Source organism: Ostrea edulis, chromosome 3 (assembly GCF_947568905.1).
Source record: "Ostrea edulis chromosome 3, xbOstEdul1.1, whole genome shotgun sequence".
NCBI classification, from domain to species: Eukaryota; Metazoa; Mollusca; class Bivalvia; order Ostreida; family Ostreidae; genus Ostrea; species Ostrea edulis.
In genome coordinates, this window is record NC_079166.1 from 54,752,363 (window position 1) to 54,779,668 (window position 27,306).

Consider the following 27,306-nt stretch of genomic DNA (forward strand, 5'->3'; position numbering starts at 1 on the left):
TAATTCATATGATGATAGTTCATAAACAAGCCAAACGCTATAAATGAATTTATTTCTATTATAGCAATTGCAATAGTTAATTGATAATTTCTCACAATTAGCACAAATTAATTAACATCATAGATACATTTACGTGTAATCAAAGGTAGGTTCAACTTTCAATTATTCAAATCATCCAACAAACCTCCTTCAATTTTTTGAAAAAGTCTGAATGTGATGATCTTCCTTGCATTACATTTGCAACAATTGTTTTTGCAAGAGACTTTGAACTTCCAGGTTTTCCAACAAGAAATAAAGGAATTCTCAGTTCGATGCACACACTCATCATAAACACATTTTCCATCAAAGCTTCATTCTTAGCTATATTTCTACCAAGTGGTACAGTCTGAAGAAAATAATTCTGGCACCTAAAATAGACGCAAGATTTATGAATTCCATACCAATTGCTCTCATTTACATTGTAGTTTGATTCCATTATTTAACAAATACATTCATAGAACCATAAATTCAAGAGCAATCGCGTTCATGACATCAGCCAATTTGCTTTGTTGTTCGGCTAGAATCATTATATTTTGTCCACAAACGATGCACAATTTTACGGTGAATGAAAGCTGATAAAATACGTACTTTGAAAACATTATCTTATCACACGTATCACCGTGAAGGATAAAACAGAGATGTTTGTAAAAATATAACAACCCAAAAAGTAATTCCATGTTCAAAATAAAATAGTTTTTGAAGTTCTTGTTCATCTTGAAGCTTTATTTACTGTATATTTTTGTCGTTTGTATGGAATTTATTGAACAACAAGGAATGGTAGTCGAGCATGAACGAGAATGCACGCTTTGTGCAATAAATTCTATACAAACGAACGAAATTATCTGGATATGTTTTGTGTCAAAAAAAGCCACAGTATCATTGCAAATTTGCATGCAATGTAAAGTCTTAAGTCTGGGGTTGTCAAAAGTTAGAAGTAGGAACGAAAGTCGCTGCATTTGACATGGAGGTCGGTGAAGCTGACATTTCAGAGTGTCAAAGTTATTTGGGTGATATTACGTCATCTCATATATGCATGCTAATGGATAATGAAAAGAAGCATAGAATCAACCTAATTTAGAATGTAAAAAAAAAAAACTCATGGATAACGACATGACTTTTATTTTGTTTTATCGGGTGGTGAAGGTAGAAAGCATTGTAGAGACATTTGCATTACACGCACACGCGGGATACTATTTTTTTCTACAATGCTAGCTACTTTCATCACTCGATAAAAAAACAAAGAAAGCAGTTTATTGTTTATATAAGTATACCTACAGTGTGCCATTGTCAGAACACATTTAAATTTTTTCTCTAAATCTCGTATCGTATTTTAAAGAGTAAGTTAGCGTTGTTTCTTACGAAAAACGCAAATAACGTCATGACGTCGACGTTTACTACTGATGTCACAGTTTGAGTTTGTTTTATCATCTTATGGCGTTCCATAGTTTGTTCTCACCATATAGTCGTTAGTGATAGCTGGTCACGGTTGTCATACCGGTTGGTAAATGCTTACGTGTTAATTCTGACCAGGCCGTGGAAGTGGGAAAGTGTGTCCGCGCAGTGTGTTAAAATGATAGACTTGTGTGGTCGAAAGTTTTACCTGTGTGGTTTACTGAGCCTGCATTGTATGTGCATTTAGTATGGGTGTTCAAATAATGTTCCTGTGTGGAAAATGAGAATACAATTTTGAGCATTTCGACAGCGGTGAGTGTGAACTGTTTATTTTTGTTTACGTTAGGAAATTTTGTCACTTTTTAAAAAAATTTGTGTAATAAGTGTATTTGTATTACACAATATACCCGACATATGCAAGTTTTCAGTCTAAAATCCCCGACTGTTACTGTGTAATTATGGGTGACCAGCTGTGTGTGTATTGCATGGCTCGAGGAGATGCTCTCAACATGTATATTATGGTGTTCTGAGATATTTGATGAACAGCGTTGAAGAACGACCTATAGAAATACAGAAAATGCCTTTACGGCTACAGAAACGTTGAGCGAGTGATGGACAAACTGTCACCACGTGTCTGAAGACAGCCAACGACTGTTGTGTAAAGTGTGGTAACTCTTTAGTCAACGTATTTTGTTTCGCCATCCTGTGTAACCTATTTCGAATTCAAGAGACAAGTCTGCTGGTTTTCCTACATAAACCAACATAAATGAACATTTGGCTTTGGTCGGATACACGTGTAATCGCCTGTAATTTCATATTTTTTGTTTTGTTATATTTGTTTTGTTTTTGTTTGTATGAGTGTTGTTGTGTGCATGCGTGTGTATGAGTGTAGATGTTACTTGCTAAATTAGTGAGCACGATAACAAACTTATTTGCACATACTCTTTATCTTCAAAGAACGGTTTGCAGCGAGGGATTATGTCCATGCCATTATCACAAATTGTGACAATTGACAATGTCTTGGAAGAGTGATAAGCAAGAAAACTATTTTTAAAAATTCGCTAATGGTTTACATGAATATTTCCAACCTTTGCAATGAGGGTGGCTTTTTACGCTAAGATTTTATTTAATGGCTCGTTTAGTACCTTGTATGAAAAAAGTAATAAAAGCTCTTTATTCTATATGATTAATTAGTGATATTTTTCTGGAATGATTAAAAAGGGTGTTTTGTTTACGAGTAAATCCACCAGAAAACCATGCAAAATACCAAAAACTCGTCCAAAAGGGTAGTCGCAAGACAAAAAAATTTTGTTGCTTATTATTTTCTTCGTAGGTGTTGAAGTCAGAATATCATCTTAAAATGGCCCAACCCCGCATCTATTTTTAGTAAGAGCTCATTTGCATATTAGTAGCAATTCATAATGAATTTATGAGGAATATATTCACAATTTGGTTGACTCTGGAATAACTTATTATAATGAATGTATATTGAAAATATATTTTTGCTATGAAAATATGTTATCAACTACACAATCAATAATGTAGAATTGATTTCTGATGGTAGGATTATTATTTCAAAGGTATCTCTATAGACTCCACATCAGTAACTTAGATTCCCCACCCCCCTTTTTGAGAAGCTAATTTCTCCCAAGAGCAGGTACAAAAGTGGATGAAAGTAAAACTATTATTTAGGCTAATCCTAGTTGCAACACGCGTAATAAAAGTTTGGCAAATAACATCTACATGGTAAAAATTGAATTAGAAACATTATATATAGCTACTATTTATAGTGTTTTAACGATTGAGAATGATTGTAAAAAAAATCCTGTGCTTATTATTTTGCTGAAAAATATTTGTAAAAAACTTTATTTATTTTTCACATTAAAATATAATTGATTTTTGAATTTTGTAAAGGCTTAAGCGCTGTTTTGAAAAATCAACAAAAAATGTATTATTGGGGAGTTTGGGTGTTGTTATCTCCCTTTGTTAGAACTCTTCAATATCATTTGGTGAAAAAAGGCGGTAGTACGATCAATGCCAAGATGTAATCTCAATATTTCATGTTATTTTTAAACTTCCAGGAGTTATTGTGGAACATCGCTGCACTACGAAAGTGAAAATGGATTGTTAAAGATATATGAGTGTTCTAAAGAAATCACAACTCATTTAAGACGCTCAAACAGGTCTGGAAATTTTGGCGACACATCATTTCTTGTTTACAGTACCAAAGTGGAATACTTACGATAGACAGTTAGACACTAGGCTTACTTTTTATAAAACTTAGTATTTGTCCAAAGCATCGTGATGAGTTCGGTATCTACTGAAGAATCAACAAAATATGTCATCACAAAACCAGTTAGGTGAAAGCGAGCGGAGGCACACGGCCATCCTCATGCAAAGAATACTGACTGCATAAATGAAAACTCATTACAGTGGGAACTGGTAAGAGATAGAAACAGAATTTTACAGAAAATGTTAATATCATAAGAGTTACTTACATTTTAAATATAGCACGAATTGATAGGCTGTATGTTTATTTACAAATGAAATATGCATGATCCAAGACATTTTATAATGTTTCGAAAATAGAAAGGGTTGGGTTGTATTACAGTTATTAGCGGCAGGGCTCACACTGAACCATGTCACAACCTGGCGTGTCAACTCTTACATATTGAAAGTTTTGTTTGGCCTACATAATTAATTGATATTCTTACATCATACAACATAGATTTGTTTTGCTTTTATCATATATCACTTTTTCACAACATTTTAAGAATCGTATTTTACCAGTCTACATCAGTCAGTCGATAGTCATTAACATTGTTTAATGTCAATAAAGTTATGTTCAATTCTTTTATATTTCCATCAATTCCATGATAACAATGGTTTATATTCTCACATATTATTGTTTTTAACCACTAAGTTTACTCAATTGTATTTCATATTCAGTGAAGAAGAATTTCATTATCTACTCTATAAATTAGTATAACTGTGTACAATTAAAAATAAGAAACAAAATCCTTACAATTTACTGAAAGGCCACCACAGATATACAAGATAAGGTCATTCACATTGTATCATTTTATATTACTTGTAATGTATATCGAAAACCATGTACTGAGTACATGTAGCTTTTCACAAACATAATAATTTACGTCTGTCAGTGAGTTAGGATAGATTGATTGATTGAATATTGTTTAACATCCCTCTCGAGAGTATTTCACTCATATGGAGACGTCACCACTGCCGGTGAAGGGCTGCAAATTGTAGGCTTATATGATCGGCGCTTATGGCCATTGAGCAGGGAGGGATCTCTATAGTGCCACACCTGCTGTGACACGGAACCTCGGTTTTTGCGATCTCATCCGAAGGACCGCCCCAAGTAGTTGCCTCTTACAAGCAAGGGATACTGAGGACCTATTCTAACCCGGATCCCCACGGGATGAGTTAGGATAGATAATTTTGATCATTGCATTCATTATGTGACATCATATTATTCATAATCAATTTACGCATTAACCGAATCTGAATAGGCTATATTTTTCTGAATGATTTTTATGAATGATTATTTATGATATCAACTGTAATTTCTGACTGGTAAATTTATTTTGAAAGTCGAATTTTTGCTGAATAAAATGTATTGTATAACTTAAAAATGTAATGTATGTTTGACGTCATTTGTGAATGCCATATGATATGTAGTGATTGGTATATATCATTATCAAGGTTCTTTTTACTGCGGGTATCCCTTTTATATGTAAAACATTTCCCTTCAATTGTAGAAAGCTCCTAGATTGAAGGAACTTCCTACATCAGATTGTTAATTTGTGAACTCTACCCACCCCACACCCCCCCCCCCCCACACACACACATTTGGAGATCACACATGCAGCATGCAGTGTTATGATATATCATTTTTTTTCTCCATTTAGGTTTCACTTTGCGGTTTTTTTATCTCTAGAATTATTTATAAATTCTATAGTGTTATATTATCTTCATCCTCGATGTCTTTTGCAGAATATGTGTCACGGGATTTCTCTCAGGAAAGTACATGCACCATCCAATCTAACCTTTCAACTGAGTTAACCCAAAGATCATATTCTGATTGGGAACTTAAAAATGGGAGTGACTGTGTTTCTGATTATTTGACCTGTTTTAAAACTGGTTGTGGAATGATGTCACATTTTAAAGGGACTGATTCACGATTTCCCCCAAAATTTAGTATTTCACTATTATTGATCAGAATCTAATGTCTAATGCGTTCAAATGATTTCAAACATAAATTAATGTTATACATTATCACAGAAGCTCGTTTTTTTTAGAGTTCATTATTTGTTTTGTTAACAAAGATTGTGGTATGTCATTGTTTACGAAAATTTCAGAAGAAATGGATTTCCATCTAAATTTATTATATCTTTCACATTTCAAGCACTCCTCGTGTAAAATATGTCATCTTAAAGCTAGAATTGGGGACTATGCAAAATTAAGATGCTTTACATTACAAAATTGACATTTCACTGGTTGGTTTGTTTACATAAAAAGATTTGAGTTTCATCTACATAACACAGATTTAAGGCTAAAATATTGCTTTTATTCTTGCACACAGTAGGTCGAAATGTTGGCTGACAACATTAAATGAGATATATTTTTGATGTTTCACATCAAAAATAAAAAAGTATATTGTTGAAAAATCGTGAACCAGTCCCTTTACGGGTTGACTACCCATTTCTATTTTGCATATTTAATTTTGACTTGTCAATATTTGACATCATTTAAAATATGTTGAAAAATTATAGATATAATTGTAGTCAATAAATTTATGTTAATTCAACAATTTTGAAGAATAAATAAAATGTAAGGTATCGCTTGATATTTAAAAGCCAAACTTACTAATTGTATCAGTAATATTAAATATATTATTTTAAATGCACTATTCAAAAATTATTTCCCAGCTTGTAATCGAAATATTGGCCCTGTCAATGTGAAATACAGTCATTGTACAGAATTGCATATTTTGAAGACTTGTCTGCCCTTTGTATTATATTGTCTTGTATGTTTAATACTGACTAATGTTACTTTTGGAAGACCATTTTCTTTTGTAACTATGAAATTCATTGAATGAAGTATGAACTCAATTTTAGTCCAATAACCTAAATGTACATGTATAGGTACATTTAGCCTTTTTGTAGATTTTTTTAAGAAAGGGGTATTATTCTAACCCTTAATATTTAATTTCATTTTTAAATGCCAAGCTCAATAATATGCTATAATGATGTTTAATTGTCTATTTTGACATAAGTGTAAACAAAAAAAAAATTCCTATCCTGTTCTTGGAAGATTTAACTCTTCCAATATGTACTTTTTCTTCATTTATGAAAGATTGACATATTGCCAATTTTTAAGAGTTGTCTGCCCTTTGATGTGTGGTATGTTTGATTATTCAAATGCCAAGCTCAATAATATGATATGATGATGTTTAGTAGTCTATTTTGACAGACGTATGAAAATGAATTATTTTGTAGCCTGCTCTTGGAAGATTTGACTCTTCCAATTTGTACTTTTTCTTCATTTCTTAAAAAATGGCAATATGCCAATTTTAGGAGCTGTCTGCCCTTTAATGTGTTTCATGTTTGATTATGACTTATAGCGTTCTTGGAAGAGGAGTGTCTGTTAAAACTTCGAAATACTTTTGAAAAAAATAAATTAAATTTTTAGTGACATAAATCAATTTTGATTTTTACCCTTTTTTCTGGATTTTTACATATAATATTGATGAAAATATGCAAAATACAGATGGCGCTGCGTATGGCGACCATGTTGAATATACCAAATTTGGGGAGGGGGTTCAATTACTATACTAGCAGAAAAAAGAAACTGCATTATTTAATATATGAAAAAATAATAAAAAATAACAATGAATAAATTTTACTTTTAGCAATGCTGTTAAAAATGTATTCGTTACAACATTTCATAATCCATTAATGTTAACGTTGAATAACGTCAATTTCGGCCCATTGCAGTTTTTATTCAATTTGTGCTTTAGAAGTTTGTTCTAATGTAGATATTTTTGTTCACTTAGTTCATTGCCATCATCTTTATTTTGAGTTTTGTTAACAGAATGAAAAGATCTATCACTTTCCATTAAAAAAAAATCGATTGAAAGAGTTCTTTCCATCATTTTAAATTTGCCATTAATTATATTGAGGTTTAAAAACCGGGAATGCCTAGGACTAACCAAATCTAAGAACACGTGTAAAATTCGAATAAAAACGGTGTTCTGGTACTAACTCGAAAATGTGCTATTGTCAGGATTGTCAAAACAATTGAAGCTGAAATAAAATGCAGGACAATCATTTGTTACCTTTGAATAGTGTCAAATATTTTTTGAGACCCTCCTGGAAGTTTACACGCTCCTCCAAATGCTTTACTGACGTCATCTCTAAAGGCTTCTCTTTCCTTCAGACAGGCATGATAACACACTCCAAGAGCCAAAATAATGGATTTGGTTAGGTCAGAAATATCCTACAGAGGAGTATATACACTGTGTCACTAGCATACACTTCGGCACTTGTTTATAATAAAGATTATCGGCCTAGCACCAATCTGTATTTATAGATTTTTGTCAAAAATATTATGATAGATGTGCGTATGTAGAGCTGAACTGTAAGGTAGGTAGTCTTACAAGTTTAAAATGTAATTTGAACTGTACGCATAATGAAAAAAGAAGATAACGAATAGTAATCGATATCATAAATCCTGTACAAAAAAAAAACACGACTAAACGGACCCTTTACAACTGAAATGGGATCAGATCCATAGGAGTGTTTAACATCTCCCGTTCACCGGTTACACCCGCCGTCAGCCCCCTTATCTTCATAGGGTAAATTGAGTAATCAGTAGTCAAAATCAGCATATAGAAAACGGCCTAACAATTGATATAAAGCATGTCAGAAAATATTCGACCTAAAGAGAGTTTGAACAGCTGAATTAGAATTTGCAAAACGTTGACTTTAACCGAGCTAGCTCACCCCCAACCTGCGACATTGTCTTATTCACCAATAGCCTGTCTTGGTTCAGAATGTACTCTTACGCAGAACAGAGTCTCAGTTTGAACACCATTTACATGTGATGATGGGACACTGTTATATAGGTATGTGAAGTGAGGAAATAATTATACATGTTACAGGACGTGCAGTGTATATGTGATGGTTCATTATCGCAACTACATTTTAGAAAAACTTGGATTTAATTCCATATGTGGTATTCCAACCCTCTTTCAAACGGAGAAATTCTTCAAAATCGTGCTATAGTTTTAAACACATTTAAGGCCAGATGATATAAACAAATTTTTCTACCTTTAGCACTGAAGAGCTCCCATGGTAAAAAATAGTTTGGTTGGTTTTGGTTTTCTCATTTATAGTTGTTTGGAACTCTTCTGTGTTTTAAGAGCAGGAAAGTGGGTCAGTAAATAATATAAACAATTGAGGTGCCAGAATCATTCAGGAGGAAAAAATCAGGAAGAATTATTAGTACAAAACGTCATCAAAGGTTACAGAATGCTAAGAAAGGTTATGCATAATCCCTTGGACGTAAGATAGTGAATGTTGATGCCAATAACAACGTGGTGATCGAGGAGAAGTTGGATGAATCAAGAAAAAAATGTTCATCTGGTGATAATGCACAAGAATGCCTAGGAAATGAAGACACGTATCCATCTGATGCACCAGAGAGTGAGGAATCGGAAGAAGAGCATGAGGAGATGATTTGTTGGAGAAGTGAGAGACGAGTTGTGGAACTTGGAATTCTAGTGGACAATTTGGAAAAAGGTTGTGCTACGTGTGGTAGACCACTAGATTTAACAACGCATAAGACATTTTGAGGACGAAAAACGGTATGAACTTGGATCATTGCTATATATAAGATGTCAGCAGGAAGCATGCAGTTATCTTTCTCATGTTTCTACTGGGAAAATGGCACATCAAAGAGATCCTGTATTAGGCATTTCTTTATTTTTTTCAGAGTTGAATAGCAGTGACCAAAAAAAACAACAACAAAAAAAAAAAAACAAAAAAAAAAAAAAAACCAGTAAAATCATAAATGTCATTGCAAATTATTTTCAGAAGTTGTAAAATTGTACTCTTATGTTATGGGAGATAACTCTTCTTTGTCTTGAGAAAATCAACCAATGTGATATTTACAATTTTGCTTCTACTCAGAAAATTCACCCCGTATGGTATATTATTTTTAAGTTTATATTACACTTTAAACATTAAGTCAACATATTATGAAGTTTATTTTAATTTGTAAACCTTTACTGAGGGTGCAATGTCCATATATGTAATTTTATTGAAGCAGCAATTGATATTCTCCACGTGTAAAATTTGCAATGCATTAATATTTTACATGTTATGTTGTAAATCTAATATGAGTACACTCTTTTCTTCCTGACAACCATTATTTGAGGTATAAAAAAGGTAAACAGATGAAGAATAAACTAATTTACCATGATAACTATTGTTTTGTACTTTTTTTGGAAATATGGAAAATATTTCACTCTCCAAGTCAAAGGGGAAAAGAATTCAAGGAATTGTCCACTTTTATAAAAGAATGACATCATATAAAGTCTCTTCGAAAGAAAAAAAATATGTTTGTATCATCTGCCCTTAACATCTTAGTATTAAAGCTATTGTGGGGAATGGTAATGTTAAGTGTTGAAAAGTCATACGCTTTTATTTTGTTTATTTTTGGAAGTCTTGTGATTTGGTAAAAGGTCTTCGAATATTTTTTTAGAATCCACATTAAGTTTACATTACTTCTCGCATATGTTGTGGAACAAAACATCTTTAAGTATCGCCTTCACAGCTGTTAACACTTTTGCAATGAACAAAGACAGGGGCTTTTACTGGATCCAGCAACATATTTTGTAAGGGTTTTGGGAAGTTTTCGAATCCTATAGGCCTTTCCGAAAACGTGAGTTATCTCTCTTTGTATTCTTACATTTAGTGTGATTATGACAACTTCCGGGTAGTAACACAGTCAAACTGCGCATATATTATATATATAGTTATATTAGTATGGGCGCTGTTCAAAATCGAGAACAGTTGAAATCATTTGTACGAGAGAGTAAGAAAATGTTAATGGGAAAAAAAAAGAGAAGAATTTCTTGATCGAGTCGGGAGTGATTTTCGGGGGGAGGGGGATTTTAAAAATTAAATTGGAAATCACCCAGACATTCATTTGTTTACATATGTCTCCAATAACGACTGACATAATTATTTTGTAGGCAATTTTTTTTTCATTATAGATATTTAAAACGTTGAGTGCCTGTGGTGAGAAGATCTTGCATACATGTAAAATGCCCCCCCCCCCTTTTTCAAAATAAAAAAATCAATTAAATTAGGAAATCAACGCTTTCATTGTTTTATCAGGGCTAAATTTATACCACCACCAATCGACTCTTTCAAAAATAAACCGGATTGCAATCATTGGGTAACTTTCTCCAAAGTACCTGGACGTGCAAATCATTTTGTACACTGCAGCATGAAGCTAGGATTGTTAATATCAACTGATATGTTTGAAATGCAGTAAAATAGGTAACTAAATAATATTTTTTATCAATTTTGTTGAATATTGCTAGACTGATATAAATTATTTTTCATAGACCTGTGTGATCCCGGAAGGGGGGGGGGCATATTCTCAAATGTACTCTCTGGGGGATAGGTAAGTTTACACCCCCCCCCCCCCCAATACAATGCTTTTGACGTCTCTGTATCTTCCCTCTTTTATTCGTTTTAGCCCCCTTGAAATCTACTTGATTATGTATAGGCACGTATCGTGTCATAAAAGAAATTGCAATGACAGATTTAGACACCCCCTTTCGCCACAAATTTACAAAATAATTTGAGTAAAACTCCAAATATTTTACTCAAAATGGCTGTATTTACAGGTACATACTCTTGCCAACTATAAATTCAGGGTGTTCAATTATACGTTATCTTATTTTCAAAGCATTGCATGTCTAAATATCAGTTTAAAGATGGTTTGTGACGACGAATTTCTTTATGGTTATACTTGTATTTGAAACTGTATAAAATTTGTGGGCAGACAGCTGGAAATCTGTCAGTGGCCTCTGTTTCATTTACAAGTAGGCCTACAGGCTGGGTTAAATTTTACTCACCAATCGAAGGAGATGAACATTTTCAGAATCCAGATGTGTCAGTCCGACATACCTAGACGTACATCGTGGCATAACTTTCATCGCTGAATGTACATGTACTACATTGATATTGAACAAGTAACTTCTGATATTTTATTATAAATCTGACTGTATTAAAACACGGGCTAAAGATCCTGAGGAAATGTATGCAATATATGATATATACTAATTTCAGTTATAAAACACGTGAAATCCTGGGAAATGGGGGGGGGGTAGTTAGAATAATCTTACTGCGTCTCGGGACAGACCCGTTGTAGGAAATTACATCAGTTTAACGATAGAACATCCTATCGGAGAGGGGGGGTGTCCTCCTCTACTTACAACATTAATTTTCTATTATTTTTACAGGCAAAGTTGGTTATTTTCACGTGTATGAAGTAAACCTATGCATTGAGATCTTTTATTAACGTTAACATATTTGTTGGCGTGATTGCTGTAAAATTATACAGCAATATCTTTGCGGCCTTCTGCACTGTTGATAATGACGCTTCTCGAATATACTACCCGGAAGTCTTAACCTACTGTTACGCAAGCGTACTACGTTCCGGATCAAGGAAAGATAACTCATGTTTTCGGATTGGCCTATAGTTACGGTAACTCATATTCGTTGGTCCCATTAACTTAGATAAAAATGTATTTAAAACTGTAGCGTGATTTTGAAGAATGTTATCTTATGAAAGGGAAGTTGAAGTAGAAATACTAAATATGGAACCAAAGGCAATTTCCTTTATATTACGGTTATAATAATAAACCATGCAAAGACAGCGTTGTTACAAGCTTCGTCAGCTGGAAGCAATACATATTACTCAAGTAAGCTATCTAATTCGTTCATCATGTCTGGTTTACTAAACACAGAACGATGGCTGTTACACATTTTTATTTTGAGATGTCTAATTAACACGGGATCTTGGACCCCCCCCCCTTTTTTTTTTATTTTACCTTTTATCCATTCTTTCTTTTTCATATTTAGCCCATCGTCTGGAATAATCCTCGACAACATTCAAAATAAAAATGAAGTTCTGTCGCCAATTATAAAACCGCACATCTCTGAATTTTGAACCTATTAGAACAAGTGATTTAAGGTCGTTATTTTCAAATATATCGACAACACCAGAAATGACATATCCAGCTGGACTATAGTTGAAAAAGGACATACAGGTGATTATCTATAAAATGGTCTTTATCTCTATGCACTGTAAAGTTTGTTGTCTGGGTGATTCTGGAGAAGATGAAATGTGAACACACAGGCCTTATCGGTCAAACAGACAACAAACAAATGGTGTTCAGGAAAGTTCACTTGAGTTTTCAGCTCAAGTGAGCATAAAAGACCCTCAGATGTCATACAATATCAGAAACTTATAGATCAATATTAATATCACTGACATTATTGACGATTTCCCGGAGAAGTAAGTAAGGCTTATAAAACAGATATCTGAACCTCTTGATCATCCTTGTTTTTGATTTCTGCAAAATCATCAGCCCCATTTTCACTTTCCTCACACATTTTGTTCATTCGACAAAGGAACCCGTCCCTGGTGCCTCCTTGCTTGTAAAACCAATGCGCGACATCCAAAACTCTTTCAACATCTCTTAGGCTGACAAAACTACATTCATTCTATTCAAAGATAAATCATTTAAGGATTTAGTGAATATCGTTGGCATTTATAGTACATGGTATTACATGAAATGGGCGTGAAGGCAACATCAATTACAAACGATCGTTAGATATCTATAGTTCAAAGCCTCAGCCCATATGTTTAGCATGTTAGCTTACATATGTCAAAGCTACGTAGCCTTGTAATTATACTAGGTTTGCAAAATACCACGTATTAAATTTAAAGTCACTATATATACATATAGACCGTGTGCTTGAAATTCTTAGAAAACACTAATATTTGAAGAAACAAGAGGCCCACAGGCCTTATCGGTCACTAAGTATAACTAGTCCCATAGGTCTTATCAGTCACCTGAGTATTAGTTAAAAGTATCACTAGTCCCACATGCCTTATCGGTCACCTGAGTGTTAGTTAAAAGTATTAAGGCCCAATGGCTATTAAAAATGTATTTAAAAAATTCTGTTCTTCATATCTGAGCTAATTCTGAATATTCAACAACAGTATCAAACAATATGTGTTCTTAAAACATGAAAACCCCTGGAAGTACCTATACTGATGAAATATTTTACATATTATCAAAATTAACACGATATGACTAATTTGGACCGGTCTTAGAGTCAAAACCCTGGATTTGCGAAATTCACAAGTTTGGTATATCCTTTTCTGCTTTTCTTAGAAATACATTTAGTTTTATACCGTATCAGCACACTTAAAAAAGTCTTCAAAATGATGAAGACAAATAATAACTATAATGATTTTGACCTCACCCTAGAACCTAATTCCGTACTGCTGGGATCATGAAATTTACAATTTGATATATGACTACCTACTCCATCTAAATATATATTTGATATCAATAGCATTGACGAAGATATTATCTAAATGTTTTACATATATACATCATACATGCCAAGTTTGGCACCATCCTGGAGTCACAACCTCTACTCCAGGGAAGAGGAAATTTACCATTTTGGTAGTGGCTTCTCTGTTCTACATGCATTGAGTCTTTCTTACAACTGTGGGGTTGTCATGGTAGTAGAGAACGATTGTGAATATTGATTAATGTTTGGCAGTTTTACTGACCATTTTGGACCCACCCTGATACCAAACTCTCTACTCCTGCGATCATGAAATCTACAATTTTGGCAGATGCCTTTCTGCTAAACATAACTGAAGATTTTAAGAAATCCCAATTCATGGCAGTTTTCTCCACCCCTAAGATTTTCAAGACGTTAATCATCAACGCACGACACATGGCGGAAGAGTGACGACAGACGACGATGGACGCTGAACAATTGCAATATGTCACCTACGTTTACTCAGGTGAACTGAAAATATGAATACTTTCTGGCAATTTCATCAGTACTCTTCTCCTAAGGCTTTTCAGATCATGTAATACTTATAATATTTATTCCTATCTTTAAAAGTAAAAACATATGCGTGTATAATATCATAAGATGGATAAAACATTAATATCATACCTTCTGCTTTCTCATGAATTGTTGTGCTGCATTAAGTATTCGACTGAGAATATTTGGAAGTTCTTCAACGTCCTTTGGTAATTTTCCATCGTTGATCTAACAATTACAAATTTCATTGCACGAATGCTTCTGCATGACAGGCAGACAAGCAGTCCAAAATTTTGATAAAATAAATAAATAAATTGAATGTTGAAAAACAGCATACATATCTGATGACCATTTGCCGAATGTATAATTCTTCCACGTCAGAATCTAACTGTCCAAAATCCCATACAAGTGGAAGCAAGCTCTGTGGTAAGGGCTGAACACGATAGACTAATCTTCGCATTGGTATATGGTCTAAAAAGAAAAGAAAAACATTGATCGAACATGTGGTATGATGTACATGTAAACATGGAAAGCTGAATCTATTCTATATTTCCCAGTATGTGTGATAAAGCAACAATAACATCGTGCAAAAAAGTAGATAAAGATCCTGTATTGATTAAACATAGCTTTCCTGCTTCAATAAATATTCAAAACCCGTTGGGACGATTGGTTGATAACTTTTTGGAGCTACTCGAAGTTTAATGGGAACGAGTTTATTCAATGTACAGCAAAAAGTGCAAAATGTTACCAATTGCAACCTCTTAATATATGCGCTGTTCGTATTGAAAAAATCGTATAACGAATCTTTTCTTGCGGGTGGAATTTTTGCGACACGAACTCTAAAAAGTAGCAAATTACATTTTGCGTATCTAATTATATATGCATAAAACTCTAAACACTTTCTATAAATATTTAAATCGTGTTACCGACCGGTCTTCTTCAATTGTATTTTTTCAAGAGAAAGATAACGGTAAATTCTACTCCGAAAAAAGAGACATATACATACATATATATCCACACACACACACACACACACACACACACACACACACACACACACACATATATATATATATATATATATATAGAGAGAGAGAGAGAGAGAGAGAGAGAGAGAGAGAGAGAGAGCACTAAAATGACCAACGACACGAACAACCAGATTGTCAAATTTTCGGGACGACCCGTCCTTTCTTAAGGACAAACGAAAAGAACTATGTAATGTGGCCAATATCAACAGAGAATACTAACAAAAAACTACATATAAATACATCTAGCACTACAAGTACACTACAATATATATATATATATATATATATATATATATATATATATATATATATATATCTATCTATCTATCTATCTATCTATCTATCTATATATATATATATATAAGCACTGAAAAGGCCATGACACTGTTGGTTATTTAAAACTCGAATTTTCGACGCAACCCGCGTCTTTATCAAGAGACATATATTGCATAAACAAATAACACGCAAAAACGACAAGTATCGATAAACTACATTGGTGACAAGATTGATACACTGTTGTACTGAGTGATAAAAATGGTTGTGGTTTCGTTGTAAAGCGTGTTTACTGACTATGGTTTAGAGAGTATATTGATATATATATATATATATATATATGTATATATATATATATATATATATATATATATATATATATATATATATTTCAATATTCATTATATACCTAAATATTCATTATATACCTAAAAGGTATAAATATTTTTAATTGACGGTCGTACTGTGTGTGTTTTTTAATATTTTCAATTCTATTTTTTACGCCATCACAGCTAAAATAAAATTTAAAAAAAATATATATACGGTTTTTAATTCATTATTTGATATCTATATCAATTTTCTCAGCCAATTATTTTAAAACTTATAGTCTCACATAATGTTCAATATATAAACTATACAGGGAATCAACTAAATGTAATATAATGTAGTGATATCATGCTTCAGTAGCACTCTTATTCTAATGTCTATTATCTTGAATGTGAAAGAAAACGAAGTAATATTTTGTGTGTAGCGAGGAGGGGGGTTATTTTGCATCAAACTCTAAGTTCACCGCTCATTCAACAATTGCAATTATTTTCATAATGACCGCTTTAAAAACAAATCCACTGCACTACACCATACATGTATCTTCATACATTATATATTCCTGCACTATGAATGATATTTGATATTCAAAAGTACTTGGAACATATTTATTTAAATTGATTAGAAGAAAACAAGATGTACTGTGAGCAATGCTCACTAAGAATACCCCGCGCTTACCCCAATCTCCCAAAGGGTGTTGTTAATAGGTATAAATTACCTCTTTCCTGAGTGTAAAAATATGGTATGCCTTTGTAGAAGAAAATGGAAGATATAGTCCGAACACAAATCCATGGCATAAACCTATAATTTTGACCTTGAGATCAAAAGTCAAGGTCTTAAAGCGGTCATGAATGTACATGACACATAGTATCATGTTGATACACCCATGTCTTATGGTATGACTATGTCAAAACCCTATAATCAATTTTGACCTTGAGGTCAATGTTCAAGGTCATATAGAGGTCATGAAGGTACTCGACACATCGTCTCATGGTGATACACTCATGTATCAAATATGATATGCCTATGTCAAAGAACAAATAAATCATGGCCCTGACACGAATCCATTGTAAATACTTTTAATTTTGACCTTGAGGTCAAGGTCATATGGAGGTCATGAAGGTACATGACACATCGTCTCATGGTGATACACTCATGTGTCAAATATGGTATGCCTATGTCAAAGAACAAAGAAGTTATGGCCCGGACACGAATCCATTGTAAAAAAAAAACACTTTAATTTTGACATTGAGGTCAAGGGTCAAGGTCATATAGAGGTCATGAAGGTACTCGACACATCGTCTCATGGTGATCCACCTGTGTGCCAAATATGGTATGCCTAAGTCAAAGAGCAAAGTTGTGGCCCGGACACGAATATGCACAGACAGACAGACGGACAGACGGACAGACAGAGTGATTCCTATATACAGGTATAATAAATAAAACCCGGCTTTTTGAAATTCGCGATTTTGAATCGCGAACAAAAATTTGTGTTTAGTATTTAAAAAATTCAAATAATCATCAAACCGGCATACATTTCCAGTATCTACCCATATGACTATTGAAACATGATGCAAGTGTACATGTGCAAGTAAAAAAAAACGATGACAGCTGAGTCGTACCCAGTTGAGCAGACTTTTGGGAGATACAACACCCTTGCACCCTTTTAAAACTTAATCTTCTAAATCGAGATTCTTCTAAATGTGTGAAATACAATGTTCCTGAAAATGTTTGCTGTAAAAACACGTTTGATACACAAAATCAGATATAAGCACGCGTACAAGTTCAGTAGTTGGTATATAAGTAGAATACAAGTGGAAAAAATTGGAAGAAAAGGAGTCTTTATTAAAATACAAGCAATAAACAATGTAATTTACATATTTTTCCTTTCAAAACGGAACTTCCTATTTCTCTGTTAGTGTTAATAACAAATAATTGTTTCTAGACAAGCAAATGTTTATGAACTTCAGATGAAGAGCTTTTAGATTTACTGTCCTCGGTTTGCTCAGCAAACCACTGCCTACTTTCTCGACTACTTAGAGTGAAATTGTGATAAATTTGTACCCTTTCTGGATAAACAGCTCTTCTTCTGCCTTAAAATCGACAGCTTTATGTTCTCCTTAATATACTGTCTTTCCTCAATTCCTAGAAATACCTTTTTTAACAAAACGAATAAAGCTTTCGATCCTGAGTGCTACAAATTGTTGAAAACGTCTCCAAAATAATTTATGGGTTTTTTATCAATGTACTTTCAAATGCCTTGTGACGATGTATTGGGCGTATGCTATACATATGATCAGTTTTTAAATCGAGGTAAATTACTGACAAGTAATTCAATGTCACAGGGGTTTCAACAGTCTCGTTTAAGGTCAGCATTTGGACATTATATGGTCGTTATAGCGATCTAATTTACAAATACAACCTGACATTCGATTACATGCTGTTTGACGTGTTAGACCACTATTTACATACTGATTTTGACTTCAAATAATTCCGTTTACCAGTTCAAGATATAGGGCTCAAGGCGGGTGTGACGGGTCAACAGGGAATATTTACTCCTCGTAGACACCCGATCCAACTTCTTGTGTGTCCAAGGGGTTTATATTTGTGCTACTCTTAATTTTGTATTCTTTATAGGATTGATGAGATTGATTCGTTACTTTCACTTATTCATTGACGTATTCGAGCTTAAAGCATGCTGATAGCTCGAAGATGTCAATTCGTCACATAACAGGTCAGTAAAGTGATCTCCTTTACGAACAGAGTGAAATCAAACCTTGTTCTAAAATAAAGTAAGTGCTAGGACAGCGATGCCTATGAACTGATTTTTTTCCAAATTTACATTAGGCATTCACAAACCGTGAAAGAGTCCAGGCTGTATACGTGAAATAAATTATTGTCAAATAATTATATATATTATTACTTTATGATATCAAAACATTTTCCATTTTTAATACATGGTATGCACGAAGGTGATGTTCATATTATATTGTGACCTTGAAATCGCCCCTAATCTGAATGACTAATGAGTTTAAAGATTCCCTAATGTACAAAAATAATCTGATACTACAGAAACAGTGGCAAAGTTCAGGTTCATCTGCTATAAAAAACAATATGATTTTTTCTGAAATATATTATCGATATATTCATGTGTTGAAAAGTACAGGGAACACTTTCTGTCTTGTATATTAACGGTATGATATGTATAGGAATGTAGACAACTCCGGTAATTCGCTAATGACTTTTAATATGTTTTAAATTATAGCATGTTTAGTTTGAGTATGTATTTGTTCCCAACACTTTTCATGTTAAGGATTTTTATTTATTTCCGTGTATATCAATAAAATTTCAGCTGGTTACCTGCATGAACCTGCACTTTTGTTCAAAAGTAGGGCCTCTTGCTGTTTTCCAAAAATAAAGTGATACGTGATATTCAACTGACGTGACGAGAAATTACCATGAGGGTAATTTACGGTATCTCAGTTACAGTCAACATATGGGTGGTATCGTTTTGGTGTTTAACCGTAACAAATGTATTGACACATGTGAATTCGAGGTGAAATTTCACTCCATGATTATTGTTTATTTTACTTAGGATTGATTGATTGAATATTGTTTAACGTCCCTCTCGAGAATATTTCACTCATATGGAGACGTCACCACTGCCGGTGAAGGGCTGCAAAATTTAGGCCTATACTCGGCGCTTATGGCCATTGAGCAAGGAGGGGTCTTTATCGTGCCACATCTGCTGTGACACGGGACCTCGGTTTTGGCGGTCTCATCCTAAGGACCGCCCCATTTAGTCGCCTCTTACGACAAGCAAGGGGTACTGAGGACCTATTTTAATCCGGATCCCCACGGGACTTTTTTTTTTTACTATGGAAGCCCTTAACCTAGCTGTGTTCATGTAAATGTACTATATGAACATTCTTTACCCATTCGATCTGTCGTTTTCTCAGCATCCACATGGTACCCAAGCCCTGCTTGTTCTAGTGCTTTAATGAGTTCTTCAGAATGTCTAAAAATCAATAAACGGAACAATGAAAGACCATTTACTTTTTTAAAAGTATCTACATATATATTATTATATTATATAAATCTTACATTCGGTATGGATTGCAAGCCGCAATAAGTTTTAATGTTTTCCTGAAATTGACAGCCTCTCCATCCATTGAACCATCACACATGATTTCTTTGAGCAATCCTATTGCTTCGGTAGTATTTGCTTCATCAAAGAAGAGAACTGTTAGCATATCTTTGTATTTTTGTTCATTGTCCAAGCTGACCTTCTCAGCATCTTTCACCTTGGCTATGATATCTGAACAAGTTGTTCCTCCATGAACCTAAAATTATTGCAGTTTTAAATAATTTGCACTTACAAAATAAAACAATATCCGAAAACGAGCATGATTTATTTCAACAAGTTATACAGATATTCCCCCAGAATGGTTCTTAACTTTTCAAAAAGATGTCCTATTTGTGCCTATTCAATGTTTAAACATTGTATGAATGTCAATGTATTTCTTAACACATGTGTAATAATTCAAAGCGCGCGGAACTGCTTTTATCATCTATATTCTGCAAACGCTTGGATATTGGAAATTTTTTAGTATTTGTTAGAATATTTATTAATTTTTCATACGAATTCAGTTCACGAGCATGAGCGCGTATAATTTATCATATTGCAATCCTTTATCATGCCATGTCTTTTCTCACATATTTCATTACTAGATAATTTACATGATTAAAGTGTTTTGAAAACTATTATAGTCTACCTCATATCTGAGGTTTACTTTTATTTTATTTTTATTTCACTTCCATGATGAGACATTGATTCAGCCAAATTTCCCCATCTTTGATAATCGTACACTTCTTAAGTACATAACGATAAATACAACGCGATAAATCAGTGTATTACTAAATCTATTTTTAAACTATTCTGATCGGTTCTGATATACATAAAGAAAACGTCATTTGTCAAAACTTATGGAGAAACAATCGATAAAAAATAATCATATATTTGATAGAATGGCGATAACAAATCTCAATATCCTACAGTTATCAGTTCTACTGATGAAACTCAACACCGATATGTATTCAAGTTGTCACTTTCACACATACAATATATACATGTACAGTATTCTTAGTGCTGTTTATTTCGTGTGATAAATAATATTTTGTCCCCAAAACGTTTCGAAACGTTTCATCAAAGGCAAAATGAACAAGAAAAAATCTGGCTTAAGATCAAATGGCGGTAACACAGAAAATTCATCAATTCATCTTTTAAAAGATATCAAATGCAATGAATCATTGTGGGAAATACAAAAATAGAGTCGTTTATTGGAGTTCACAGGTATATATCGAATCAACATATGGATGAAAAGTAGTATTCCTAATAGGTACATGTAAAGCGTAGTAGATCTATCTAAATGTCGCATTGAAGGCCACAGTAAGATATTTTTTTGCTTCGCATGAAGCAAAAGCAGACGACTCTGTGGTGTCTTTTATTTCGAGTTCACAAGGATACATTGAATCGACATATGAATGAAAATCATTATTGTTAATAGATAATGTGTCGTCGATATATCTAAATGTCGCATTGAAGGCCACAGCAAGTTATTTTTTCTTCTCTTATAGATGCTTTTGAATAAATTCTGCTTAATAAGAATGTAAAATCAGGTCAGCTAACAAAGGAGCATAATTCGTGCCCATGGGATTTCCAAAATACTGTTGGAAGACCTGATAAGGATACTTTCTTTGTTTACAATAGCATGACTTATTGAAGGATACTTTCTTTGTTTACAATAGCATGACTTATTGGGCGACATATGATGCCTCATTCTTCATTTACTTCGAATTTAGTAATCAATAATCTATATTTTCAGATATTGAATTATTCAATGTCAAAATATGGGATGATAGTCGAAATTTTGGAGCATACACAGTTGTTGAAACGATAGATATGGGTGAGGATTGCCACGAGCTCTAATCAATTGTAAATTATTGCAAAACACGATCTACCTGAATGTAATTCAGTGCTTACAATATTACCATAAAACAAGAGGTACTGTGTGGAATGCTCACTAAGACCACCCCTGCTTACCCCAATCATCCAAAGGGTGTTGTTAATAGGTATAAATTACGTATCTCTTGAGTGTAAAAAAGAAAGGGCATGACAAAACCTTGGATAGTCTTTTCTCTAGGAGTGCCCTTGACATTTTGACCCCAAAATCGATGGGGAACATCTTCATCCCATTGGTAGTCCATATGTATGATATGGTGACTGTAGGTGGAAAGGATAACACTTAAGAATCCGGAAATCATATTACTACTTCGATGTCCAGTGCGCCTGACCTTTTGACTTTAAATTCGATGGGGAACATGTTCGTCCCACGGGTAGTCAATATATATATATATATATATATATATATATATATATATATATATATGATATGGTGACTGTAGGTGGAAAGAATAACGCTTTAGGGTCCGGAAACCATATTTCTACTTCGATGTACAGTGCGCTTGACTTTTAACCTTATGACTCCAAATGGATATGGAACATCTTCAGCTTTAGAGCCCGGAAACCATTGCGTCTACAGACAGACGAACGGGTGGATAGATAGACGGCCAACCCGATTCAAAGTATAACCCCCAACACAACTTTGTTCTGGGGGTATAACAAGTGCGACCCTTTACAGACCTGTGGGTCCTGTTATCAACACTTTAAATCTAATTTACATGAGGATACTTCAATCGAATTTACAAATTGAAACCTTGTGGTTTTAATAAGATTTTTGAAAGGCTTCCCTGTCTATTGTAATGTGTATTCTAAGATTGAGAAATCGACTTGGCCTGAGGTAAATGAGTTGAACTGACATAAATTTACACTATTTGCATTTGCTTAACTATCAGTATGTACCCTTGTGTTATATAACGTGTGATATTATAAAAGAAAACCAAAGTAGTAGCAAGGTCATACATACGTCAACATACGTTTAACCTGATCGAACATCTGACCAGCACTCAAAAAGGACATGTTTATAAGATATGATTATCGAAATGTTGTACTTGCAACTATATAGATTTCCAATGCTCTTAAGCGAATCTGGCTTGCAGGGGTGATAACAATAACAATTTATTATGTATTTTACTTTTTGCAGAAAATTTTACAATTAACAGAGCATGAGGGTAAAAGTGCGACACGAACTTATTGTCATTAAATTGCCCCTTTCCACCTAAACTTGATATACATGTATGTTGTTTCATAAGTAAAATATTGTTTCTACTTTGTAATAATCAAACATCAAATGTTTATTTTTGAACGACGATCATGCCGATAATATGCTACAACAACGAGGATGCAATGGACACGTTCTGAAACATGAGAGGCAAATGTCAAACAATTATGGAACCTTGTATCAGTACAAAATTGTCACATTTTTAACTATTCACGTGTTTTTTGGTTTATTTTTTAATTTCTCCTTGGAAGGAAAATATAATTTTGCCATAGATAAGACATGCATTCAAGTTTGTTTATATTTTCAGACAAAAAAAATATTAATATAAAGGATTTCTGATAAAAATACCAAAACACAATAATTTCAGGACTCAACGAAATGTGATAGTGAAACACTGTGCTCTCGATGGCAACACAAATTAATAAACAAAGTCAAAAACTTTGGTACATAAAGAAAGTTCTTGTCACAAGGAATGCACGTACAAAATATGAACGCCGCTTCATACAAAATTTAAAAGCTTTGAATAAGGTTAAAGTTTTGAAATTTGAATCAAACTCCAAGGGTAAGATAAGTAGAACAGAGATCATGACATCAATTGTAATGTCCTGCCATACGACATCTATATATGTAAAAATTATACGGTACCAATTTTGATGCACCAGATGCGCATTTCGACAAATAATGTCTCTTCAGTGATGCTCAACCGAAATGTTTGAAATCCGAAATAACTATGAAGTTTTAGAGCTAAATATAGCCAAAAACAGCGTGCGAAACAAGTGGAGCCAAATTCGTCCAAGGATAAAAGATATGCATGAGGGAGATAATCCTTAATTTTGAAATGAATTTCTAAATTTTATAACAGCAATTAAATATACACCCGTATTTTCAAGCTAGTATCGAAGTACTTAGCTACTGGGCTGTAGAGACTCTCGGGGACTAACACTCTGAAAGTCCTACCTTAAATAGCTCAGGATATAGTTTCTATGATAGACTGTCTAAAAAATACATGTAAGTCAAATTCAAAGGTTAAAGTGACGAGGTCAAACCTTCGGTACCAACAGTTCGGTGAACTGGTGATGCTTTTCAGCATTAAAATAAAAAAAAATGTACAATACACTCAAGAGTATAGTTGAATGGAAATCGATCACTTATAGAATAATTCTGTTTCGTTTTTTGTTCTATAGATTATACATTTGTACTTATACATGTATGAGCAAAGAGAAATCGAATTCTTGTTACCGTGTTAATTCTTTTCAACCAAAACATTACACTTTTTTCTCAATGATATATTCATTGCTTAATTACTTTAATTTCCAAAGAAATAAAAACAAATCGTTATGTAAATATGTGATCGAAATATGCCTTCACCTTCACTAAAGTATTATGCTTAAGTTTTCCTATATCTTCAAATGCATAACAAAAAACTTTATTTTGATCGCACCGTGGTCGGGGGATTCAAACAAAGCTGTATCTAAATGATATATGATGGACAATAACATATTAATTCGATAGTTCATACCATATTGAGAGTGTTTTCAAAACTGTTTAGGGTAAAGCGCTTTTCTTTGGATACTTCAACCTTTCAGTGTTACGGTTTTGAAGAACTATAGGTTTTTAGTTCCCGAGAAGGCATTTCTTAATGTTTACAATGATAACTTTGTAAAATTATTATTGCATGGTGTAGATTCAAAATCAATGTCTACATTGTATGTATACCGTACATGTAAGATAATGTCGTTAAGAAGGACCAATTTAGGATTCATTCTGTTACACTGAATAAAACATACCAGATGTGTGAATGGTCGATCATATCATCATATCAATGAAATGAGTATGCGTCAAAACATGGAAAATATTTGAATAGTGAACAATTTGAATTCGGTAATTGTACCTTCATAAGAATCATATTTTGTACTTCAACTCCTCGAGGGCATTGTAGAGAGCACATAAACTTTACAAGTCTTGTTTTACCGCAACCTGTTTCTCCCATGACAATAACAGGTATATCGCTCCTGAAATAAAGAAGTAAAAGTACATAATATGTTTTTCACATATTAATTAGATGTATCACAGATATCAAGCATCACTCCATATCGAATATGAGAGTGACTAATTACTTTGGAAATATACTAAATCTGATATATGACAAGATGTGTTTGTTGAGCAGAGATACCCCCAGATTACAACAATGTGGAATTGAAGACATTGTAGTTTTGTTTCCAAAAACTAGGTTAAAGGTAATGTCAAGATTATAAGATGAACACTTCTGATATCGTTCGAAAGGCCTTCTCACAAGAAATATACCTGTTAAATAAAAACGCAGTGCCTCTTACTATTTGAAAGATGTGGCTTATATTCAAATTGACGAAATGTAGGTCAAAAGTTAATATGAAGGTCACCAGGTCAAACATTGTGGTGTCAATGGAAAGGTCTTACCAAGAAAAATGCATACCAAATAAAAAAAAAACTTTACTTCTGGTGGTGTTAAACATATGGCCAAGCTCAATTTTTTTTTTAAAAAATTCCAAAAAGCTAGGTCGAAGCACAATATCAAGGTCATAAGGTCAACAAATCTGGTATTCTTGAAAAAGTCTTCTTACAAGAAATACACATACTAAATATAAAAGCAGTAACTCTTACGATTTGAAAGATATGCCTTATATTTGTATTTTCTAAAAGTAGGCCAAAAGTCAACGTAAGGTCACCAGGTCAAACATTGTGGCGTCAATGGAAAGGTCTTGCAACGAAAATACATGTCAAATATGAAAGGTCTACCTCTTATCATGTAAAAAAAATATATGACAGAGGTAAAAAAAAAAAAAAAAAAGTTGCCAACGGCAGACAGACGGATGGACAGACCCAAAACTAGATGCCTGAGTATATTCGATTCCGGGGGCATAAAAACACATGTGTCTTGTTCCGTATATTGAGTACATTAACCATGTCCGAGATGAAAAATAAAGTGACATTACCGAAAACGCATATATATTGCCATGATCTTTTTAACATTGTCTGTGGTGAGTTCGTATGACGGATCTGGATCATAGACATCGTTTTCCTTCATAGAAACTCCCATCACATTGTACAGCTTTAACAACTTTTGGTCCCTGTGAAAAAAGTGCGATATTTTCTTTTTAATATAAATTATAAACAAAACAAAAAAAAAACAAAAAAACAAAAAACCAACACATCAACATAAATCGTTCTACATCTGCTTCATATTTTAATATTTTATTCGACACAGCTGTTGACGGCAAACTAACAACTCAATTTGGCCATCGTCAACTTTGCAATATTCCATCATCATCTACATTTGGTGCTTCTCAGCTGATTTGATACCCAAGAGCATGTTCGGCGTATGATTAGCATTTCAATCGAGGCAGACTGAGGAATAATAAGTTGATGTTACATAGGTTTCAACAGTCTCTTTTAAAATCAACATTTTGTAGATTATGTGGTCGTTATTAGATCTAATTTACCAATAGAACATGTCATTGAGTAAAATGGTATCTGACGTGTTTCATACTAATTGTTAGGTCGTTCTTTATAAACTGATTTTGACTGCGAATTATTCCGTTAACCTTATATAGATATAAGGCTGGAAGAGAATGTCCAGTCGATAGAGGATGTTTACTCTTCCTAGGCACCTGATCCCACCTCTGGTATTACACGAACTTAATTTTGATCGGATGATATTTTAAAAACTTCTATGGATTTCCTGGGTTTTTTAGTTATACTGTATGTATGCAGGGTGAAGATTACGAACAGTGAGCAATCTCATAACTCCTATAAGCAATACAAAATAGATATATTCTAAAACAATTGACG

The 27,306-nt window shown here is 33.4% G+C and overlaps 2 protein-coding genes across 2 annotated transcripts in view; both read right to left on the bottom strand.

The window, feature by feature from the left end:
• Window positions 1–369, bottom strand: part of LOC125676424 (E3 ubiquitin-protein ligase rnf213-alpha-like) — a 175,020-nt gene extending 174,651 nt beyond the window's left edge. The window contains exon 1 of the mRNA XM_056158169.1: window positions 185–369. Within this exon, the coding sequence (XP_056014144.1) occupies window positions 185–343 (159 nt within the window). The 5' untranslated portion in view covers window positions 344–369. The remainder of the gene's footprint in view (window positions 1–184) is intronic.
• Window positions 370–7,788: 7,419 nt separating this feature from the next.
• The window catches only part of LOC125676423 (E3 ubiquitin-protein ligase rnf213-beta-like), a 357,493-nt gene continuing 337,975 nt past the window's right edge, over window positions 7,789–27,306 (bottom strand). The window contains exons 40-47 of the mRNA XM_056160943.1: window positions 26,451–26,585; window positions 25,370–25,490; window positions 20,342–20,580; window positions 20,173–20,255; window positions 14,950–15,083; window positions 14,745–14,840; window positions 13,086–13,262; window positions 7,789–7,953 (exon numbers count right to left, since the gene is read on the bottom strand). Coding sequence (XP_056016918.1) covers window positions 7,789–7,953; window positions 13,086–13,262; window positions 14,745–14,840; window positions 14,950–15,083; window positions 20,173–20,255; window positions 20,342–20,580; window positions 25,370–25,490; window positions 26,451–26,585 — 1,150 coding nt within the window. The remainder of the gene's footprint in view (window positions 7,954–13,085; window positions 13,263–14,744; window positions 14,841–14,949; window positions 15,084–20,172; window positions 20,256–20,341; window positions 20,581–25,369; window positions 25,491–26,450; window positions 26,586–27,306) is intronic.